We start from the raw sequence: 21,714 nt of genomic DNA, 5'->3' as shown, positions 1-21,714 counted from the left end.
CATATTTAATTTTGGATTGAAATGTTCTTTCACACTTTTAGTGTCCTTGCTTCTTCATTTGTTTTTTCAAAACAGATACTTAACTGTAAACATATTTTCATTTAGGTGAACTATCGCCATGTACTCTGCTAAATGGTGGCTGCCAAGACTTGTGCCTTCTGACACCTGATGGTCGCGTTAACTGCTCCTGTAGAGGGGACCGCATATTGCTTGATGACACCAGATGTGTGAGTAAGTAAAATAAGAAGGCATATCAGTGAAGAAATTGCTGTTCCTCATAGAATATGAAATGGTGTGTAATAGAGTTAAGATAATAAAGTTTTATCCAAAAATCAATTGATATCCAAATATATTGATTAACTTGATAATGTTTATTAAAGGAACTCAAGGAAAATTAGTCAAGAATAACATATTGAAAATAACATTAACAAGATGTAATAAAATGTAATGCATAATAATTAACAAAAATAATTAAATCAAGAATTACAAGTTATGATGTTAAATTCATAGATATATGCTATTCACAAACCTTCCTAATCTAGCATAAATTGGAATGAGTGGGCATGTCCCTTGACCACTTGTTTTTAATAGAAGTTGTCTACCAAATATCAAGGTTCATGACTTAATTTTCAAGGATTTGCTAACACATAAAACAACACAAGATTTATAGTGATATCAAAATAGAAATATTCTCTTTGTCATAAAAGCACATCATCAGATGCGTAGAGTTCTGTTTCCACTTAATTACTATGATACTTGTTTGGTACTTGATCTCTTCCATTTGAAGTAAAGAGCTTTTACAATTGTTTGGCTGTAATGTGTTAAAAAGGTTTTTGGTCAGATGTTTATTTTTGGGGACACTTTTCATGTCTCTTCATTTTGATTGCTTTCAAAGCAGAACTTCTTAGCGAAGTCATACTGTATAATGACCTGTTGCTTTCAAGCGATCCTTCAACTAAAACAGTTTTAAACATGTACAGTTCAAAAACATTCTCATTCTTTTTTCTAGCTAAAAATTCTTCATGCAATATGTTCACGGAATTTGAATGTGGCAATGGCGAATGTATTGACTACACCTTGACATGTGATGGTATTGTCCATTGTAAGGATAAATCAGATGAAAAACAACAGTACTGTGGTAAGTACTCCTTGCTACAGAAATACATGAGTTTCTTTCATCCAGCATTTTTAATTTATTAAATCCATAACTGATTTTCCTAATCATTAATTGAAAGAGAGTGAATTGTTAACATCATACAATTAAAGTTGACTGAAAACCCAAAATATTAATAAGCATACACTGAAAGTAAACGTACCAATTTCTTGGGTATTATTTTATACAAGCATCAATTCAAATTATAATCACATATGCTCACTACAAATCTTTTTTTTACTTGGTGTTGATTTGTGCTTAATGTTGATTTCTTAAAAACTGTCTGGATAAGATGCAAATATGAATATGTCAAATTAGATTCCTTAACACATAATAATAATACATTGGTCTACCACCTTAACCTTGTATACTTGAAACTGCATGCAGTTTCATCAATTTGGTAGATATGTTTTGACATAATTACACATTTGTCATTCAATTACATTGGATGTTGGTTTTCTCACAATTAGGATACATTTAATTTTCATTTTATTCTAAACCACTGATACATTTTTGTTCATTTTCTAAATTTTCTATCTGCTTATCATGATTTAATGTACATTGCAATAACAAATGCTTTTTGTGCTGATATCATTTAGGTAGTGGATTTTTTTTACAACTAATTTATAAGTGAGCTAAATTGTCAATTTTAAAACAGGTGTCTTTATCTATAATTCTATGGCTAGTTGTGCAGGAATACAGTTATGTGAGAAGATAGTCTAATCTATTATCTAATTTAGCTGTAATGTTTATACCATATGTAAGACATTGATTTCCTTGTGGGGGGGTGAAACCCTCCCCAAACATTAACCACAATCCTTGTCAGGGTGAAGTCACAAGCAACCCTAAATTAGCCTGTGCTCAACCCTTGAAACAGAAAAGTCAGGCTTAACTCAGAGACAATGTGTAAAGTATTTGTACAACAGTTCAAATAGTAACATAGTGAAAACACCCCCAAAAATGATCCCTCACAAGATTAGAAACATAGAGTCACTTTTAATAAATAAAACAAAACCAAAATGAAAACAAAATCCAATCAGTAGAAATAGAAGTATACACTTTTAGGGATCTAAGTGAAAATAGAGCTATCTGGTCACTTCAAACCAGAACAAAGTCACAAGCTCAGGCCAAACATGATGGAGTTTGGACCGGCTACAGGGTACCAGTTAGCCTCGCTGAACAAGAATACCTGAAATCCTGGTGGTGATATTAATCTCTGTGCTGAGGATGCATCCCGTACCTGTTAGTTCCAAAGAAACTGGAGAGTTTGTGGTGTGAAGTCCTGTATCATCTCCTAGACTGCTATGGATCAGAGGCTTGTGATGTGAGGGCCTGTATCGGGCATTTGTCATGCAGAAGGATTGACAATGATGCAATGGTAGGCCTGAGACATATTTCAAATACTACTTAATTGTTTGACGCAATAGGTGCTGCAGGACTGCTAGTAGCATTTAATTTAAAGGTCCTGGTTATTTGTAGTACAATTTAACTAGGTACTTTAAATTTAATGTGCCATTTGGATCTAACCAAAGTTACCATGTTTTAACAAGTGAGCACACACACTTTACTAGTGGTTATCAGTCGCAAATTGTCCTAAGGCCAGCAAAATGTGATCAGACAAATATGGAGGAGTAAGGCAAATGGTTTGGGGGAAATCTCCCTAAGGCTGACAGGTCTAACAATAAAAATCAGCATTTAGCTGGCATTTAACGCTAAGCCTTATGATTTGTTCTGCTGTGTGAAATCTCTATTCATTTCTTAACATTTGCATGCAGGGTTGAAATTGTTACAAGTTACTAAGAACTCTGGTTGACTATTGTCTGTGGGGGACAGTGGCATTGACCTCCCCTTTTCCTCTGAAGGACAGTAGATGATGGAATTCTGTGGTGAATACTCCTGGAGGGGGAATCTCCTGATTACCACTGAATACACAATTACCCTGCAAGTGAAAAGCAAGCTGCGGGGACTCGGGAGTGTAGACAGGCTTTGTAACCTGCATGATTACAAGCCGGAGACAATGCTGTAGGCCGAGTATCCACCCATGTGGCACAGCAGGATACTCGTAATGGAACTTGCGGGGAGGCGGCAGCACTGGAAGCAACCTACCCATCTGTACTTCAGCAGACAGTGTAAACCATCCGCCAAAGTCATAATGACCCCTTATGTGTTTTTGAATTGAGCTATTGCTTCCAATTTTTTGTGATTTGTTAGATTCCTATTGGATTTCTAAGTCTATTTCCCATTACAGGAGTGCAATTTTATCTGAAGATCAATCTAGATGGTGTTCATTTGGATATTGCTCTTTAGTGGGATTATTTATACTCATTTTTCATGGGTAAGAGAATGAAGTAAATCCTTGATAAAGATGGGTAAAATGAAATACACAATGGGTCCAGGTTGCATCGACTTGCACAACGTCGTTACAATATCGTTGCTTTGAATGTCTTTAAAAATCTGCTGTGTTGCAATACCCTGCCCCATGGAGGCTTTGCATGGATATTCCACACAACTCCGATGGCTTTTGACGCATTCCCATATTTAACACATTTTGTGAACCTGGGAATGTGCCGAAAAGATACACCTTTGCCGAGAGGAGTAACAATATCTTAATTTCTCCTTGTTTTTTATTTCTGGAAAGAGGGAAACAACTTTCAAGACAATTATTGTTATGCAGGAAGTTGCCCAAACAATTCTGACTACAACACAGGCACCCTTGCACAATGGTTCAAGGGTGCCTGCGTTGGTGCTAGGCTACAAAATCAAGCCAGAGGGAAAAGGACAGGAATGTGCCATATTGGATAAATTTGGTGTGTTCATGCCTTTCCCTGTTACTCAGTGCAGCACAGCAAGGTGACTTGCTGTGTTTCACTGCATGACTTGGCCAGAATTATGGCCCAAAGTTTCTAGGCAATCAGAAGGCACAATGTGAGAAAGATAGTATAAGCTCAGCACCCATATATGTAATAAGTGACATTAGGTGTTTATCACAGAATAAAAATGGTCTGAAAGGGCAGCTGGAAGGAATGCCTACATGTAATTTATGGGGCATTTACCATTTAATGATTCAAGTAAAAGTGTATTTTCTCTTGTGAATTGCCTATCTTATATCAGAACACGCACAGCACTTGCCATAATAATAAAAGTGTGACTTGCATTTACCTTACTAGGACTGTTTTAGATAAATCCTGAATCTAGACTTTCACAATGATGAGAAAATCCAGGCTTAGAATGGTCATTCCCCTTTTTATGTACCTTCCTTTTGTGAAGGAGAAGTGATATTCCTTTGTTGCGCAGTGGCATAGCCGGTATTATAGTAATGAATTTTACTTTGGTTTGAGGACTGATTTTCCTTAGGACATAGCATGTTAACCTCTTAGCAGCTGATTCTTCCTAGTTCCAATCCATGCTAAGTCTCTTTTGATGTTTGGAACACTTTGTGCTTAAGCTTTCATAACTTTTTTGTTTTTCAAAATATGTACTCAGGCAAACTTGTGTTTTTTCCAACAAATCGGAGATTCTCACAGAACCGAGAAAATAGAGAAAATGTGAGAAACTCTATGGGGCTGGAGTTTGGAAAAAAAGGGACAATACTGTGTAAAAAAGAATATTGGGCCTCATTTACTCGGCTGGTGGCACAGGGCAGTGGAGCAATAAGTGCCTTGCTGTGTCACCCTGTGTCACCAGGAAAGGGAAGAAATGTGCTGTATCTACAAGATATGTGTATTTCTGTCCTCTCCCCCTGCACAGGCTCACAAATTGTTGCCTTGCACCAATGCACCCACACTCACACCATGGTGCAAGGATGCCTGGGTTGCAGGGATGATTGTTTTTGTGCAGGAAGGGGCACTTTCCTGCACAAAAAAATCACAAGAGGAAAAAACAGGGAGAAACAAATATATTTCTCCCCGTTGCTTCATTCTTATGCCAACACCAAGGTGGCATATGCATTCCCAGGCTTGTAAATCTGGAAATGTGTCATATTCCTTCTAGTTCTATGGGTGAGATGTGGGAACAACCTAGGCAACACCCATGGAATGCCCCTGTCATAAAGAGTCATACATGAAAGGGGTCCATATTTACAAGGCCTTGAAAAGCTGCGCAAGATGTAAATATTGGCTGGCACACTGTGCCACCGGAACATTAAAAAAAAATGATACTCCAGTGGCACAGTGTGCCCCTATGGCCTTGTAAATGAGGCCCAGGGTTTCCTTTACTAAACACTGCATTAACAAAAGGTTAAGGAACAAGCAGAGTTTAAAATCTATTGTGTCTGCATTTACCTGCCTGGTTTTCCATTTGTTTCTTTTTTTTTAGTTTCAACCTTCTTGAAGTTGACAGTGGACACAGGTTTGAAACCCATGGGTGAACTCTGTGACTTGTACATTTCTGAAAGCAAGACAGAATTTTGAATTCAATAGCGGGTCATTAGTATAGCTCATTGTTTACCCAAGAATAAGTAAAGAGGCTGACAATGTAGTAATTCGTACTTTTTTCCTCAATTGCCGATTTGCAAGCATAATATACTGGTATGTTTATCAGACCCTTTTGGATGCAAGGATATACAAAGATTGTTCAGAATTCACAAATATGTGATACCCAGAGCCAATAAATTAGTTGCAACTTGTAAAACATTTTTATTGTGTACCCATTGTGCTTCAGTTTTGAATAGTAAATTTTACTGAATGAAAAATGAGTATGATGGAAATTAGTTAATTTTTTTAATGTGGCAAATATACTGAGGATGTTTTTTACAAGCCCCTTGCGGCACTGGTGCAGCTCTTTTTCCTATATAAATAGTGGTGCACCGGCCGTGCATGGGGCGTCGAAATAAGCCCCTGAGTTTGGGAATACTGGTGATGTGAATGCATCTGAATGTAGGGTTAAGCATACTGTCATGTAATTAATAGGGCATTATTGCAAACTATGTTCTTTTTGTACACTGGCTTATAAGCCAAAAAATTGAATTTCAATTCATATTAAAAAAAAAATATTCCTTGTTTCCACATATATCCAAGTAAAAATGGTCCCCAACAGGTGCAGATTGGCCTCCTGCCTGTGACAGGAAAGACCTAAAATACAATGCAGAGACATCAAACAGGTACGATTAAAATCAATAGGTTTTCATGATGTAGGTGGAAGTGTTATTTGGGCTCCAGCTAGGCCATCTCCAAGGAATCCCAGACATTTCTGAAATCTAGATGCTGAGGGGAATTCTAGTGTGATATGACTTGCTTGGATTTGCCTATGTTTTCTTACCACTAATGTCCTGCAAACCTAAATCACCCATTTAACAAACTTTATGTGAGGGAAAGTTCCAGAATCTGCACATTTCCCTGTCATTTCTTTCTCAAAACAATACCCCACTTGTGTGGTTGGATTCACTTAAGTCTCTAGCTTTCAGAATTGCTCATGGTTCATTGGCTGTCAGCTGACCCAGACCCCAAGTAGTGAAGCCTTTCACTATGTTAACGGAGAGGAAATCAGTATTTACCCACTCTCTGCTGGCCCATATTTCAAACTGTGCATAAAAGAATGGAATTGTCTCTCGCTTGCCATTGGGATGGGGGTATTTCTAGGCTTTAGCATTCTGAAAGATTGTTGGGGCTTTTGAAGTGAGGTTTCAAGACCCCTCAAGACACAAAACTGTTGGATTTTTACAAGGGTCAATATGGCCTGATGCAGTCAGGCACTCAATCCAGTTGTTTTCTTTTTTTAAATAAAATAAACATGCCAGGGAGTAGGGGATTTTATACCACCTCATGGGGGCAGATTGATGGTAAAGTCCCCCAATAGGCCTCTAAGGAGGGCACAAGGACAATAGGACCAGTTCTGTTCTGAGGCACGGCCCATTGTCTGGGAAGGCCACATCACTCCTTTTTTTTAGTTACTTTTGTCCCTGTAATAAAAAAAAATTGCCACCCCTATTAGAAACTTGGGATAACTCCACATAATCTGTTTTAAGTAGGAGTAGAAAAAACATTAGGTCTATGCTGTGGTGGGGGCATGGCCTGAAGCCCCAACTTCTAACAGAAGGATTTTATTTGCCAACGCAGTGGACAAACTGATCACGTTCACTGCACTGAAGTGGTTAAGAAACATGTTTACCTTGCAGAATACAGGTTCAAATCCTGACAGGGCTAGCCTTGGCGTATATACTTTTAAAGTAAATATATGGAGAAATATCTGGATAGATAATATTAACAACCACTCTTTGTGGTGCTTGGAATTTACAAACATGAGTCACTAAGCACCTTGGAATAATGTTATTGTTAATTCTGTTCAGATGATAGGACTTTCTTATCTCATCACAAGCAATAGGAGATGTCTTGCCAGTCATGTCTGAACCAGCTGCTTCAGTGGAAACAGCTAAACAAGTACAGTGGGACAGAATGTAGCCATATTTTGCATTCCATATTTCCTTCTCTTGCAGTACTACATATGTGCCCTAGAATTCTACTTTAGGCTAAAGATAGCGGGCACAATTTACACTGGAAGTGAAATAACTGGTGGCACAGTATGCTTCCTTGGAGGGCCTATAACCGCAGTTAAAGCCCACTACTTGAGCATTGTGATTGCATGGCCAGACTTCGAGTGTCCTTTGTAACTTTCTGATAGTGCTTAAATTACATGGAATAATGTCATATTGTTGCTAATGTTTTGTTTTTTTTAAGGCTCAATTGCACATAGTTAATAATTGTTTTTATCATAGTTCCTAACTCAGGAACTCATTACGAGGCTGGTGGTCGAAGGACCGCCAGCCTCTTTGTGATGGTCAGACCACCGGAACTGTGGCAATCCGACTGCCACTTTACAACCCCGGCAATCAGATCCACCATGGGACTGCTGTCCCTGCCAGGAACATGGTTCTCGATGGGGTGACCACAGTCAGTACCCCACTCAGTACCACCTGGTTGATTACAACTCAGCTTCCCAACAGCCTTTCCATGGCAATGACCCTGCAATGGAAAGGCTGGCAGCAAGCCAGTTCCGGGGCCACAGGGGGCTACAGGGGGCTGGAAGGAGAGCAAAACAATTCTACGTCTGTGAATGGGGGTGAATGTTTGATTTGTTTCACTTTCTGTCCATCATCTGTTATTTTTGCTTTTGTCACCATAAGTGGGATGGGAATGCCCAGATATGGGTCCTCTGCTCACTATGCCACTGGATTCAAACTAGCCTGGCTGAAGAGTGTGATACCCCAAAACCGGTCCCAGGATGCTGGTGCAGGGAGGACCTGGCCTGGCAGTTCAGGCTGGACTGTTCCCATGAGGAGAGGGTCAAGTCTTATTTGCATATGCCTGGGTCCAAATGTAGGTTGCATGGTGAGCAAAAAAATGAATCTGTAACTGGGAAGAATGTTTGAGTTGTTCTGCATTCCATCCATCATCTGTTCTTTTTGCTTTTGTTGCCCGAAGTGGGAAGGGTATGCCCAGATTGTGTCCCATGCTCACTATGCGACTGGATTCAAGCTCACCTGGCTAGAACCACCAAACTCAAAAGACATGGGGGGTGCTTCTGAGCTTGGCGGGCGGCGGGAGCCGCCCGCCAAGCGGGAACCGCCAGAAGACAGTACCGCGGTCAAAATACCGCGGCGGTCATTCTGGGTTTCCCACTGGGCTGGCGGGCGACCGCCAAAAGGCCGCCCGCCAGCCCAGCGGGAAACACCCTTCCACGAGGAAGCCGGCTCCGAATGGAGCCGGCGGAGTGGAAGGGGTGCGACGGGTGCAGTAGCACCCGTCGCAAATTTCAGTGTCTGCTAAGCAGACACTGAAATTCTAAGTGGGGCCCTCTTACGGGGGCCCACGACACCCCATACCGCCATCCTGTTCCTGGCGGCCGAAACCGGCAGGAACAGCATGGCGGTCGGAATCCCCATGGCGGCGCAGCAAGCTGCGCCGACATGGAGGATTCCCCTGGGCAGCGGAAAGCCGGCGGGAGACCGCCGACTTTCCGTTTCTGGCCGCGGCTGTACCGCCGCGGTCAGAATGGCCAAAGGAGCACCGCCAGCCTGTTGGCGGTGCTCCCGCGGACCACGGCCCTGGCGGTTTTTACCGCCAGGGTCAGAATGACCGCCATAGCTCTTCCTGATTGTGAATTCTGCTTATAAAATGCAATAAGGATTGTTTTGCCAAGTCGACATGGAACTGTAAAAGTGCACAGACAAGCACTCCAATTGCAGGTCTGAGACATGGTTAGCGGGAACTTAAGTGGGCGGTACAATCAGTGCTACAGGCACACAAGCAGCACTTAATTTATAAACTCTGGGCACCTGTAGTGCACTTTACAAGGCACTAATGAGTACATTTAAATTGTCTATTGGGGTTCAGGCAAAGTTACCATGTTTTAGTGGAGAGATTACAAGCACCTTAGCACTAGTTAGCAGTGGTACAGTGTACAGATTCATAAAGCCAGCAAAAACGAGGTCTGAAAAGTGGAGGAGGTAGGCAAAAAAGATGGGAAAAAGACCACTCTAATGCTGCTAGGTCTGACAACTCTTCATTAACTAATGTTTTTAGAACAATTGTCGACAGACAGTTTCTGTAAATACACTGAAAATCACATGTAGAAAATAATTCATGATGGAAGTTATGTTGAATCAGTTGTATTTCTCTTTGTTTCACATGTCAATTATGTAATCGACGCAAAAGATTATACAAGTGATGAGTTACATATGTTGTTTTTACTGTTAGAATGGAATAGAAATTAGGATAAGTGCAGTGGTATAATTTTGTGCATCCTAGAAGTGGGTGCATTTTTGGAACAGTTATATTGTCTGGCTAGTCTATTATTGTTTACAAATTAGGAACATTGTAAATGGAGTAAAACAATGAGCAACTAAGATGTTTTTATGTATGATATGGTGATGGCAGTTAATCTTGTCAAAGTAGATCGAGACAATCCTATTTAGAGATTTGTGAAGGCATTATTTGATGCCCTTTGATAGATCTTCTTAAATGTATTTTATTTGTTAAGGAAACCCAGAATATTCATAATGTTTAAAATAATAGGGGGTGGGGGAGTCAAATATATTTTCAGAATAACAAAACATATGAGAGTAATTATTATGAAACTATCTATAATCCAACAATTAAGTAGCTGAGGAAAGGAGGTTAGAAGGAAGATTGATTTTAATTACAAAGTAACACTCATCACTTTGCAACTGTTACAGTATTGTTAATCCAGAAGCCTTATTTTGTACTGTCTGAATACACTGAAGCAGGGTCAGCAATAAGACTAAACAAAGTGTTCAAATAGTAAGGAAAGTTGATCTGAACTGCAAGGCATTGTGGGCATTTTTATAAAGTCACCATTTAAAAAGATAATATTTTTTCTACGCTCTAAACAGAAGCCCAAAACAACCAATTTGTGAAACTATAAGATCTTTCCTTTTTAAATGTAGTTTTAGGATCCTGTACTAAACAATAAATACAAGACATCTTTACAACTAAAGAAGATTGTCTTGCTAAGTTCCATCAGGATCACAGATATATAACTTTGACAGTAATGTGAGAAAATCATTACTTTACACAAGTGATGATACAAAGATGTCATTGATATCACAGAATATAAAGTTACAGTAGGAAAAGAAACAGCTGGTGACAACACCCTGCTCTGTGCTTCCTACCTTTTGCTACCATCTCCTAGCTTAGGACAGGCTTGTATTAATGTTGTTTTACTGTTGTGAAATTTCAAAATGGTTTTGTTGCTTTGAAGATCGTAGTACAATAAATGTCTGTTTACTCCAAGGACTGACTGCACCTGAGGTTGAAGTTTTTATTTTATCATTGTAAAAAAGCCTCTTTTTTGGCATGATCACCCCAACATTTTTAGAATAGTTCTGCTGATCTATTGAGTCTGTGCACTGTGACTCTCCTAACCAGGACCCAGTGCATGTACTCTGACCCATAAAACATGTTGAATATGACTATTCTCATAATTGGCTTTGTTAACTTACATGTAAAATCATACTATATGGTACCACACGTACTGAGGGCTTGTAAATTAAATGGGACAAGTGAACTGCTGCACATATTGTGCCACTACCATAGTAAAAATGAAAAAGATAACCCGGGACAGGATGACCTGGTGGCTGTGCTCAGCCCCTTACCTAGCCTTACCTAGCCTGTCACTGGCTGATATAGCTCAAACCTTGGCCTGACTCACATTTGTCTAAGTAACTAGCTAGTTACCAATCCCAGTGGGAAAACAGTTGCCCCAAGGCCAATTTTGAGTAAGCACAGGGGAGAGTTTGCTCATTTTCTCGACCACCACCAAATACTTATTAACATTTATGTTTAGCCTGGAAGGCCATTTTCCTGAGCTTCCAATTTGCCACCCAGGAGCTGAATAGTTCATTTATTATGTGTGAATTGGTTTCCAGAGCTGAGACAAAGGCTTGGGTGTGGGGAGATGTTAACTTTCCCTTGACAGAGTGGTCTGGTGGCTGTGCCCAGCCCCATGAATGTCTTCAAAGAATTATACCCTGTCACTGGCTGATGTAGCTCACATCTTTACCTGCCTTACTTTTGTCTAAGTAACTAGCTGGACACCGATCCCAGTGGGAGAGGAGTGCCCCCCAGCATCAGTTTTGAATGACCACAGGGGAGAGCTTGCCCATTTTACTGACCATCACTCTAGAGTGGGCACAGGAGTTCTACACAAGAGAGGAAAGGTTCTGTCATCTTGATTTTAGGTAGAGGCGGGCACTATTGGAGTTTTGTCAGTAGATCACACAGCAGCTGCTGCAAAAGTGGGCAGGGTTAACCCTGGGGTCTCTTTCCCTATTGGTCAGGGAGGGTCCAGGAATTACCGTAATCTACAGGCTAGTGCCAGGCATAAAGGTTACACCACCGAGCATCTGCTTCAGAACACCTCTAGGCCTGTGGAAGACAAAAGAAGGACTGCATCTGCTGTTGAGACCTGTGAGGAAAACCCAAAGGGCTGAACATTCCTCCCATGTATACCCAAGACTAAGAACTGAACTCCAAGAGTCAATAGGCTGACCTCCTGTTAAGCTCCAGGGATACACGGTTGCAAGAATACAACTTTCCTGGAAGCTGACCAGTTCTAACTGGACCCTGCTGGTGGCTTCTGTTTAAGTGAGTCCTGACCCCTAATTGCAGTCTGTTCCTGAGGTCCAGGAGCTCTTGGCTGGTATTAATGAGTACTCCTTCTGCCTGAAACCTAAAACATGGGATCTTGGAAACTTTTGCAAAACTTTTTGCCTCGAGAATCAACAGAGGATAGGGACCAAACTGCAAAGTTGATCTTCCAATAGTGCATCGCCAGTGGGCCTAAATTTGGCGAAGCTCCATTACATTCTCCACTTGACATCAGAATCTTTTGAAGCCAAACTCACATCAGCTCCATCCTGCAGCTTCCTTGATACCACTGTGGATGAGGGCTTAATTGACACTGAAAACCTTCAGAGATTGGATGCTGGAACCTTTCCTGCCTTCATTATAACTTCATCTGGACTCCATCTTCTCGCACCCAATGCCATCAAGCTTTGCTTTGGCACTGCCTGCTGCTTTTGATGCTGACAAACCCGTCAATTGCCTATCGATGTTTAGAACTGTTTCTAAGAAGGTAACTTGACCAGTAAGTCCTTGCATTCTACATGTTATCAAACACAGTTGGCCTAACATTTGACTCTGTCTCTGTTTAGCATGACAAGCTGCCCTCAGTTGTTATGTTATGTCATGTTATGTTATGTTATGTTACATTATCTTATGTTATGTATGTCATGTTATGTTATGTTATGGTATCTTATGTAATGTTATGTTATGTTATGATATGATATGTTATGGTATGTTATGTTATGTTATGTTATCTTATGTGGATTGGTATAGTATAGCTAATGACCTGTGAGGTTATCCAGGCACTGAAGCAGGAGCGAAGGCCCCATGGTAATCTTAGTGGAACAGCCAGGTCTTTAGATTCTTGCGGACGTTGAGGAGTGGAATCGCAGTGATGATATGTAGAGGAAGGTTGTTCCAGTTTTTAATTGCGATAAAGGAGCATGCGCACCCTACTGTCTTGCTTCATTGGATGTGGGTTATGTTTTATATGCCCTGGTGAGGGAAAAACTGTGTATTGTTGTTTTTCCCCATTGTAGAAAGTCAATAGGCTATAATGGAAATATGTTTCATAAGCCTGGCTCAGAAAAATATAAAATTATCAGGAGTGGACTTGAATGAATGGTAATTATAAATGCAATAATTTGCCATTGTTGAATTTATCATAACATATACAGAAAATAAGTTGTAAGACTTTCTTTTCTGAAAGCCAAGTTCTAGCCTGCTAGGGGTCTTTCCTGATTGGTCAGCTTCAGTAGGGTTATCCAGGCTTCTTTGATTAGGTGATAAGAGCCGTACTCTGAGCAGAGGTTATCTTATGGAGGAAGGTAGGCAGATCGTGAACCAGTTAAGGAAGAGGGCTGGGTGAAGAAAACTGAGGCTTCAAAAGGACACCAATCAGAAAGTAGAATAACCGGGCCTGACTCTCACCCCTGTACTACATAGATAGATGGTAGGCTTAAGAAAGGAATTTGCAGATGTCCAGAGGAGGAGTTGATGGAAATGAGCTGCACCAGGAGGTTGGTTTAGCCAAGTCTTGCTCCTCTGGAGAGACATCGTGGGATGTTAAAGTGCAGTGCTTTATGGGACAAGAAGATGCCACACTTTGGAGGAAGTTCTCATACCTCAGGATGGCGTCCTTCAGCTTATCCAACAAGAGTGCCCACTGACTGTCCCCCAAGCTGAAGGAATAAATGTGGCTGATCTGCATTGGAATTCAGATCTGCTGCCTGAAAGCACAAGAAGAAGAAGGACTGCCCTGATGAAACCCTGGTTTGCAGCCCATGGTCCTGCACACTTAAGGGCTGCTTGTTTCACACTGGAACCACAGTCCAAAGGACTTTACCTTGCCTAAGGAGTGGACTCACTGAAACAACAGGTTAAGAGAGCTTCCTTGTACCAACTTCCACAAGAGTCCCCAGCCTGGAGTACTTACAGTGGACTTGCAAGGATGTGGCCAGGTGCATTGTGGGAATTGTAGTCCCACCATCCCTCAGGGATTCTAGAACCTTGGATTGGGGTTGTGGATCACTTTCCTTCATCAAGAAACACTTCCGGAAGTAAAGTAAGTATAAAAGTGTTACATTGCAGAAAGCTAGAACTCCTGACTGTGTCCTGGTCCAGTGTAACCTTCCTCTTGAGAGCTGTTTGATTCTAAGCACTAGTATACTTTTAATCTTGAAAAGTTCATATCTCTAGTTCCCTATATTGGATTTTTGTTGTTTTGCTGTCATTTTAAAGATAAAGATAATTCCTACTGTTATAAATTGGTGTTGTGTCTGCCTTATTTACTGTATTGAAAAGCTTTACATACCTGTCTCCTAAGTTAAGACTGACTGCTCATTGACAAGCTACTAGGGATTGAGCCAGGGGCTACTCTTTAAGATCTTAACTGGGCACAACCCTGTGTTGAACGTGTATTGTCAGTGGTGGAAGTGTACTTACCTCTACCAATACCCAGCTTCCAACATAATTGGCGTTCAGCAGTGTGGATGTGGACTTGCGTTTAAATTACACAATATAGTACAGTGAGTTACAATCAGTACAAATCTGCTAAATTGACTTAGAACAAAACTTGTGGTTTTGTATTCTTGAAATTTTGACTAAAACTGATTTTTAATACGGAGAGAAGGAGTGGTGGCAGTGACAATGAGGAAAACACCGAGTTACACAGTGGGGGTAGAAGTTACCCTTTGCTCTCCAAGTGAAAACATCTAATGTGCACTGACGGGAGTGACATTGAAAAATGGTTGACTGCATTTGAGAGGTTCCTTGAGATGCAAGAGGTTCACTCAAAGTATTGGGGTTCACTTATTTTGGAACTGATTCCAATAGCTGAGAGGGGTAGGCTCCTGACCCTACAGGAGGATGAAGCTAAATCCTACTCATGCATGAAACAATGTTTTGTCAACAAATATGGTTTGACTCCAGAACAGTACAGGATGAAGTTCAGGGTCACCCAGAAAGTGAGCACACAGTCATGAGTAGACTTTGTGGATGTCTCAGTGAAGGCATGATAAAGCTGGATTAGGAGTAACCAAGAGAGTACCTATGAGGGGCTGTACAATTTAAAACTTAAAGAGCACATCCTGACTCATCGTGTACAAGAGAAGTTATGCCAGTATCTAGTGAACTCAACGTTGACAGGTCCCAGAAAGCTGGGGGAGACAGCTGATGAGTAGATTAGAAACAGGGTATCTAACCAACACCATGGAAGTGACCAGAAGAAAGGAGGACAGACCCCCTCCCAACGGAGAGCTCAGGGGAATGAAGGTCAAAATCAGAAGGCTGGTGGGATCCCAAACCATGCCACTTTCAAGTGGAAGGGGTACTTGTGGAAGAATGTTGACCCTACAAAGGCAGGAAAGTTTCATGAACTAAAGAAGGCTGGGCAGTGTTTTTGACTGTCACCTGCCAGGCCACAAAAGTGTTGATGCTCTCTGCAAAATGAAGCCTCCCACTGGTGGCAGTCCACAGGGATTGCTAGTGAAGGTGTGGGAGTACCGACTGTCCCAAAGGTGGGGAAAGGATTGACAGAGGCAACCTTAGTGTCCATGACCTAATGAAGGCAGGGCAGTGTTTGGACTGTCACCTGCCAGGCCACAAAAGTGGCAATGCTATCTGCAAAATAAAGCCTCCCACTAGTGGGCAGTCTACATGGATTGCTAGTGTAGGTGTGAGGGTGCAAATCGTCCCAGAGATGGGGAAAGGATTGAGAGAGACAACCTTAGTGTTCATGGGTGTTGTAGAAATTGCAACCCTGGCCAACTTGCATCCCAGCATGGAGAGGAATAGGCAGAGGCCTAAAATCAATGAGACTGAGGTTGAGGCTCTTTGAGATACAGGGACCAGTGTGATTATGGTCAGAGTGAAGCTGGTGTCTGAAGAGCAGATCATACCTGGTGTGTACCACCAGATAACCTATGTAGACAACAGAACCTCCATTCCATGGGAATGATGAATTTGGAAGAGGAGGTGTGACAGGCCCTAAGTAGGTAGCTGTGTCTCCTGCACTCCCAATGGAGTGCCTACTGGGAAATGATTTTTAAGTTTCTGACTAGTCAAGGGTAGAAAAAATGATCCATGCAAGGATGCTGGATCTCCCAAGTGAGTATGTTATTGATCCTGTCAGAGGCTGCGCAGCAGGGAAATTATGGACACATAGACACTGAAGTATTGGGCCAAGTATTCCATGACAAGAGAAAGGGCACCGGGTCTGGTGAGCCAACCCAGGGAACTCCAGAGGTACAGGGGGTGCTGACCCCTGAGGATGGTGTTTCACCCCTGCAAGATCTGCCCTACTTGGCAGGGTGATGTGAGTGGATCCCATAAAGTTTATTGGGATGACAGAGTCCTATATACTGATTCTAGAGACCTCGAGGAGGGTGCCATGTGGAGGGTAGTAGTGCCTCAAACGTATAGAGAATTCCTCCTCACTCTGAGCCATGATATCCCCTAGGCAAGTAATTTGGGGCAGAAAAAGACATGGAACCAGTTGGTGAACCGTTTCTATTGGCCTAACATGTCTGCCAAAGTGAAGGAGTTTTTCAGCTCCTGTGCAACCTGTCAGGCCAGTGGCAAGACAGATGGCAAACCAAAGGCTTCCTTGATACTACTGCCAGTGGTTGGGACTCCCTTTGAAAGGGTGGGGATTGCCATTGTTGGTCCCCTAGACCCACCAACTGTATCACGGAACAGGTATAACTTGATGGTAGTGGACAATGCCACAAGGTACCCTGAGGCAGATTTCCTCAGAAGAGTCACCGCTCCTGTGGTGGCTAGGGCCCTACTTGCTGTATTCATCAGACAGGGGTTCCCAAAGGAAGTTGTGTCAGATAGGAGCACAAGTTTCATGTCCAGCTATCTGAAAGTGATATGGGATGTGTGTGTTCACTACCCTATTTCACCCCCAGACCAAGGGTCTGGTGGAAAGGTTTAACAAGACCCTGAAGAGTATGATCAATAGTTTATCTGACAATCTCAGAGGGAGATGGGATCTTCTCCTACCATGTTTACTGTTTGCATAGAAGGAGGTTCCACAAAAATAATTTGGTTTTAGTTCCTTTGAATTGTTGCTTGGGCACCCTGTAAGAGGGCCCTTGTGCCTGGTGAGAGAGTCTTGGGAGAAGCCTCTCAGAGAAGCCAAGGACAGTGTACTAGATTATGTACTAGGCATGAGATCTCGCATGGCAGAGTACATGTATAGTTCTAGCGGGAACTTATGAATTTCTTGTATGACCAGAAAACTACCATGTATGAATACAAACTAGGTCAATTGGTGTGGTTCTACCAGGACTAGTGGACTGGACCCTATACCATTCTAGAAAAGAAGGGTGGAGTTACCTATTTAGTGGACTTTAACATCCCCATGAACCCTCACAGGTTCCTGCATGTTGACAGACTGAAACCCCACCAGGACAGGGCAAACATGATGATCACAGATGAAGGAGAAGAAAGGGAGTCAGAGCCATTGCCAGACCTTCTCTCCAACAATGTGCAAGATGGGTCAGTGGAGGGAATTGTACTCTCTTCCCAATTGACAGACCAGCAGCACAGAGACTGCAAGCAACTTGGTGTGTCCATGATATTGACATTGGTGACAGGCTAACTGTCAAACGTAAGCTGTACAGGTTGTCTGACCAGGTCAGAGTCAGTATCAAGGCTGAGGTCGCTAAGATGCTGGAAGTGTTCGTAATTGAGGCTTCCGATAGTGCATGGGCCATACCACTGGTGCTACTACCTAAAACTAATCCCCAGGGGAAACAGAATGAAATAAGCTGATGAGCTCATTGACAGGTTAGGGGCTGCTACTTACCTGAGTACATTTGTTTTGCCTTCAGGGTACTGGTAGATTGCCCTATGTGAAGGAGCAAAGAAGAGGTCAGCATTCTCCACACCAGAGGTGCACTATCAATTGTGTCCGGCAGCCTTTGACGCTTTTAAAAAGGCCATGTGTTCAACACCAGTGTTTGGGGGCCCTGATTACACAAGAGATTTGTGGTTCAAACAGATGCTTCCAAACATGGGGTTGAGGGAGTGTTGGCACAGGTAAATGTGGGGTCTTGACTGAGCCCAACCCTCTTTTGGGGGTGTACAGTGGTAGGTGTGTACTTACCTCTACCAGTACCCAGCCTCTAACAGTTGGACTGAGGGAGGAGCCTTGGGGGACTCCGCAGACAAGCTTCTTGTGTTCATAGGTGAAACTGGAGAGTTTGACTTGCTGTATTTTTTGGAGAAGGAGTCAATCCAACTTAGGACAGGCCCTTGGATTCCTGTTTCCTGAAATCTGGTGGTGGGGTGCTATGGGAGACGGTGTAGAATGTCGCCAAGAGGTTAATCAGGATGAGAGTGGTGGTTTCTTCTGTGTCCATGATTGACCAAATGTCATCTGCTGCTGCCAGAAGGGCAGTTTCCGACCTGTGGTGCTGCAGAACCCTGATTGGGTGGAGCCCAGAAGGTAGTCGGGTTGGCGCTTTGCCCTATTTGACACTTTTTTATACAGACCTTTAACAGTTTGTGGCTCTGATGCTACTTGTTAAATTCTGGCCCTTTTGGTGAGATTTTGCTCATTAACATTTTCTCTATTTTTATAAATTGTAATGAGATTTGTATTGTGTTTTCAACCCTTTAATTGTTTATGTACTTTTAAATGCTTTACACATTTTCTTAAGCAAAGCCTGTCTGCTCTGTGTTATAGCTACCACACACTGAGCTCAAGTTTAAATGACTAAAACCCTTACTGGACCTAACAAGAATCGTGACATTATTACATGTGGTGGACTACCATCAACCCCAAGTAATCATGATGATCATTATAGAACATGTTCTCTTTTCTGCTTTAAATGTCCTTATCAATCTAATGTGAAAGTCCAAATAAAATGTCTAAGTTTAGACATGACGTTCCGCTCTATAAAAATGTAATATGTTGTTATAAATAATATATTACAGTTTCATATATCTTTCATATAGATATGGTTGTTTCTTGGAACATAGTTTGATATTTTTATTTATTTACATTATATATGTTATGGAGTAAGTGCAAGGCTATCAGAAAAGTTTGATTCACGTATTTATCATATATTATACTATCTCACAAATTAAAACAGAGAAGAATGCAATTGATATAGACATTAGTCAGTTGCTTGAAATTGAGTGCTCCAAAAAAATCAAGGCTCCTCTATCGATTTAAATATTCGGTTATAGTTTATTTTATGGTGTTAACAATGTTAAAGTACATGCACTGATTTGCATTAGGGAATTAACAATAGTTCTGAGACAATAAAAAAACGATTGCGACTGCTTCTTATTTCTGTCTTATTTTTCTAGATGATTATTTGACTTGCTTTGAGAGTGCCACTGGAGATGATATATGCAGTGCTTAATTTTTAAATAAAAACGTGCTGGTACCCAAAGTTCTCCTCTGAAACACACGGCAACTGTATTTGACATGTGCGAGCACAGAATACCGAGGCAGAGTAATAATAAAGCCTTCTCGGGCCTCTTTCATCCCTTTGCAGTCACTCCCTGACCCTTCAGCTTTCTACTTTCTCCCTTTCTGAGCTTTCCCGTCTTTTCCTTCCTCTGTCTTTCCCTTATGCGTCCTTTGTTCGCAGTGATTGCCAGATGCAGAAAAATAAGTGCCGGCCCTCAAAAATAAGTGCTGGTGCCCCCAACCGACAAACACAGGCTCAAATTAAGCACTGGATATGTCCTTGAACTTTTAGCAGAAGACTCCAAAATATTTATTTTAATAATTTGTCATCCACAACATTGTTCTTGAATGTAAAACCCTCCTCTGTTGCTAATTGTAACATTTCTTATATCATATGCATTGATTTACAGAGTTCTCGTATTAAAGCATTAGTCTGATATTTGAAATTAGCCAAAGATGAATGCCTCAATTTATCCTCTGCTTTTATACTTACAGAAAATAGACGCTGCCAAAGAGGTTTTAAGCCATGCTACAATCAAAAGTGTGTTTCAAATAATAAAGTTTGCGATGGAGAAGATGACTGTGGTGATAACTCAGATGAACTGATCTGCAAAAGTAAGTATTGTTCACAAAACTGAATTATTCAGGTGTGATGTAGCATTGACACATTTCACTTTCAGCTGCCTTGATCCCATTTGAAAGGAGGTGACAAATCACATGTTTCTGGTTAACATAAAATACATTGTAGTTTAAATAAACCAATTGGCATAAGCATTTCAGAAGTAAAACGGACTAGACTGCACAGTTTTGCATGACCAAGGCTAATAAAATAGCACATACTGAACAAAAGAACAAAGAGAGTTCAACATGTGAAATGAAGTTGGTTAACATGGATGTCAAGGCTGCTTGTAGAAAGACAAACGAGGGGGATATGGGCAAAGATTTGTGTAGGTGAAAGGGGAGTTAGACAAATGCGCTTGAATTCCCTGCAAAATGTTCCAATCTAAAAATATAGGGCTAGCTGTACGAAAATGAAATTTTGCATTTCTTAATTAGCAACTTCATAGAAATCACTATTTAAGAAATGCGAAATGCTATGTACAAAGATACCAATTTCCTAATAGCGATTTCCACAAAGTAGGAATCCCTATTAGGAAATTGGTATTAAGAAATTCCATTGCACTTGAGTCAATCGGACGCTTTTGCATTTCATAAATAGTGATTTCTTATTATGAAATCACTATTTAGGGAATGCAATACCAGGGATGGCAAAGGACAAAAGGCCCCCCTTGGTCCACCCCAAAAATAGGGTTGCACTTGTAGAGCACACATATGTCTGAGGAGAGTGTGTGTGCTTTATTGCAATGAAAAAAAAGCACCTTGGGGTGCATGTTTTTAAATTGCACTTGGTTACCACCGACTTCAAGCTGGTGGTAATTGCATCTCCAAAATGCCCATTTCTCATTTTGGAAATGCATGGTACATCAGAATATGAAATGCAAATAGGAAATCCCTATTTGCATTTCCTATTCTGGGAATCACACACTGTGATTTCTAGAGGGTAGAATACGAAATTTGCGATTCCTTAAAGGGCTTTGTACATTAGAAAAGCCCAGTTTGCATTTCTTAATGGCCTGAAACACCAATTCTGTCTGTAAAGGAATCCAGACAGGCTTCTTACATCTGGCCCTTAACTCTTACTGGTGCCTGCAAGCCCCCACAAACTATGTTCTGGTGGTACACTTTAGCCTCTTACAGTATTAATTAATATGCTATTCCATATTCTCCTTAAACACTAGAATAAGTGTACCACATAAAGCAGCCCCACCACCATATCCAGCCAGATATGGTGATCTGAGGTCACAATAGACCAGGGCATTTTGTTCTTAATGAAACAAGTGAATTTCTCTTCCACAATGAACCTATACCTGTCCTTTACTTTGAAAGTATTTTCTGACACTAGGAATATATTTTTGATACTTAATAATAACTAATTGATTGATTTAAGAGAAATTCCTCCAAACTCAAGCTACCAGTGTTTAAATCACAGT

The 21,714-nt window shown here is 41.3% G+C and overlaps 1 protein-coding gene across 1 annotated transcript in view; it reads left to right on the top strand.

Annotated features, from left to right (window-relative positions):
• The window catches only part of LRP1B (LDL receptor related protein 1B), a 4,500,992-nt gene that overhangs the window by 3,532,035 nt on the left and 947,243 nt on the right, over positions 1-21,714 (top strand). The window contains exons 45-47 of the mRNA XM_069225083.1: positions 106-231; positions 1,010-1,138; positions 20,159-20,278. Of these exons, the coding sequence (XP_069081184.1) occupies positions 106-231; positions 1,010-1,138; positions 20,159-20,278 (375 nt within the window). The remainder of the gene's footprint in view (positions 1-105; positions 232-1,009; positions 1,139-20,158; positions 20,279-21,714) is intronic.

This window comes from Pleurodeles waltl, chromosome 3_1 (genome assembly GCF_031143425.1).
Source record: "Pleurodeles waltl isolate 20211129_DDA chromosome 3_1, aPleWal1.hap1.20221129, whole genome shotgun sequence".
NCBI lineage: Eukaryota > Metazoa > Chordata > Amphibia > Caudata > Salamandridae > Pleurodeles > Pleurodeles waltl.
This window is presented reverse-complemented; position numbering and strand designations above follow the sequence as displayed.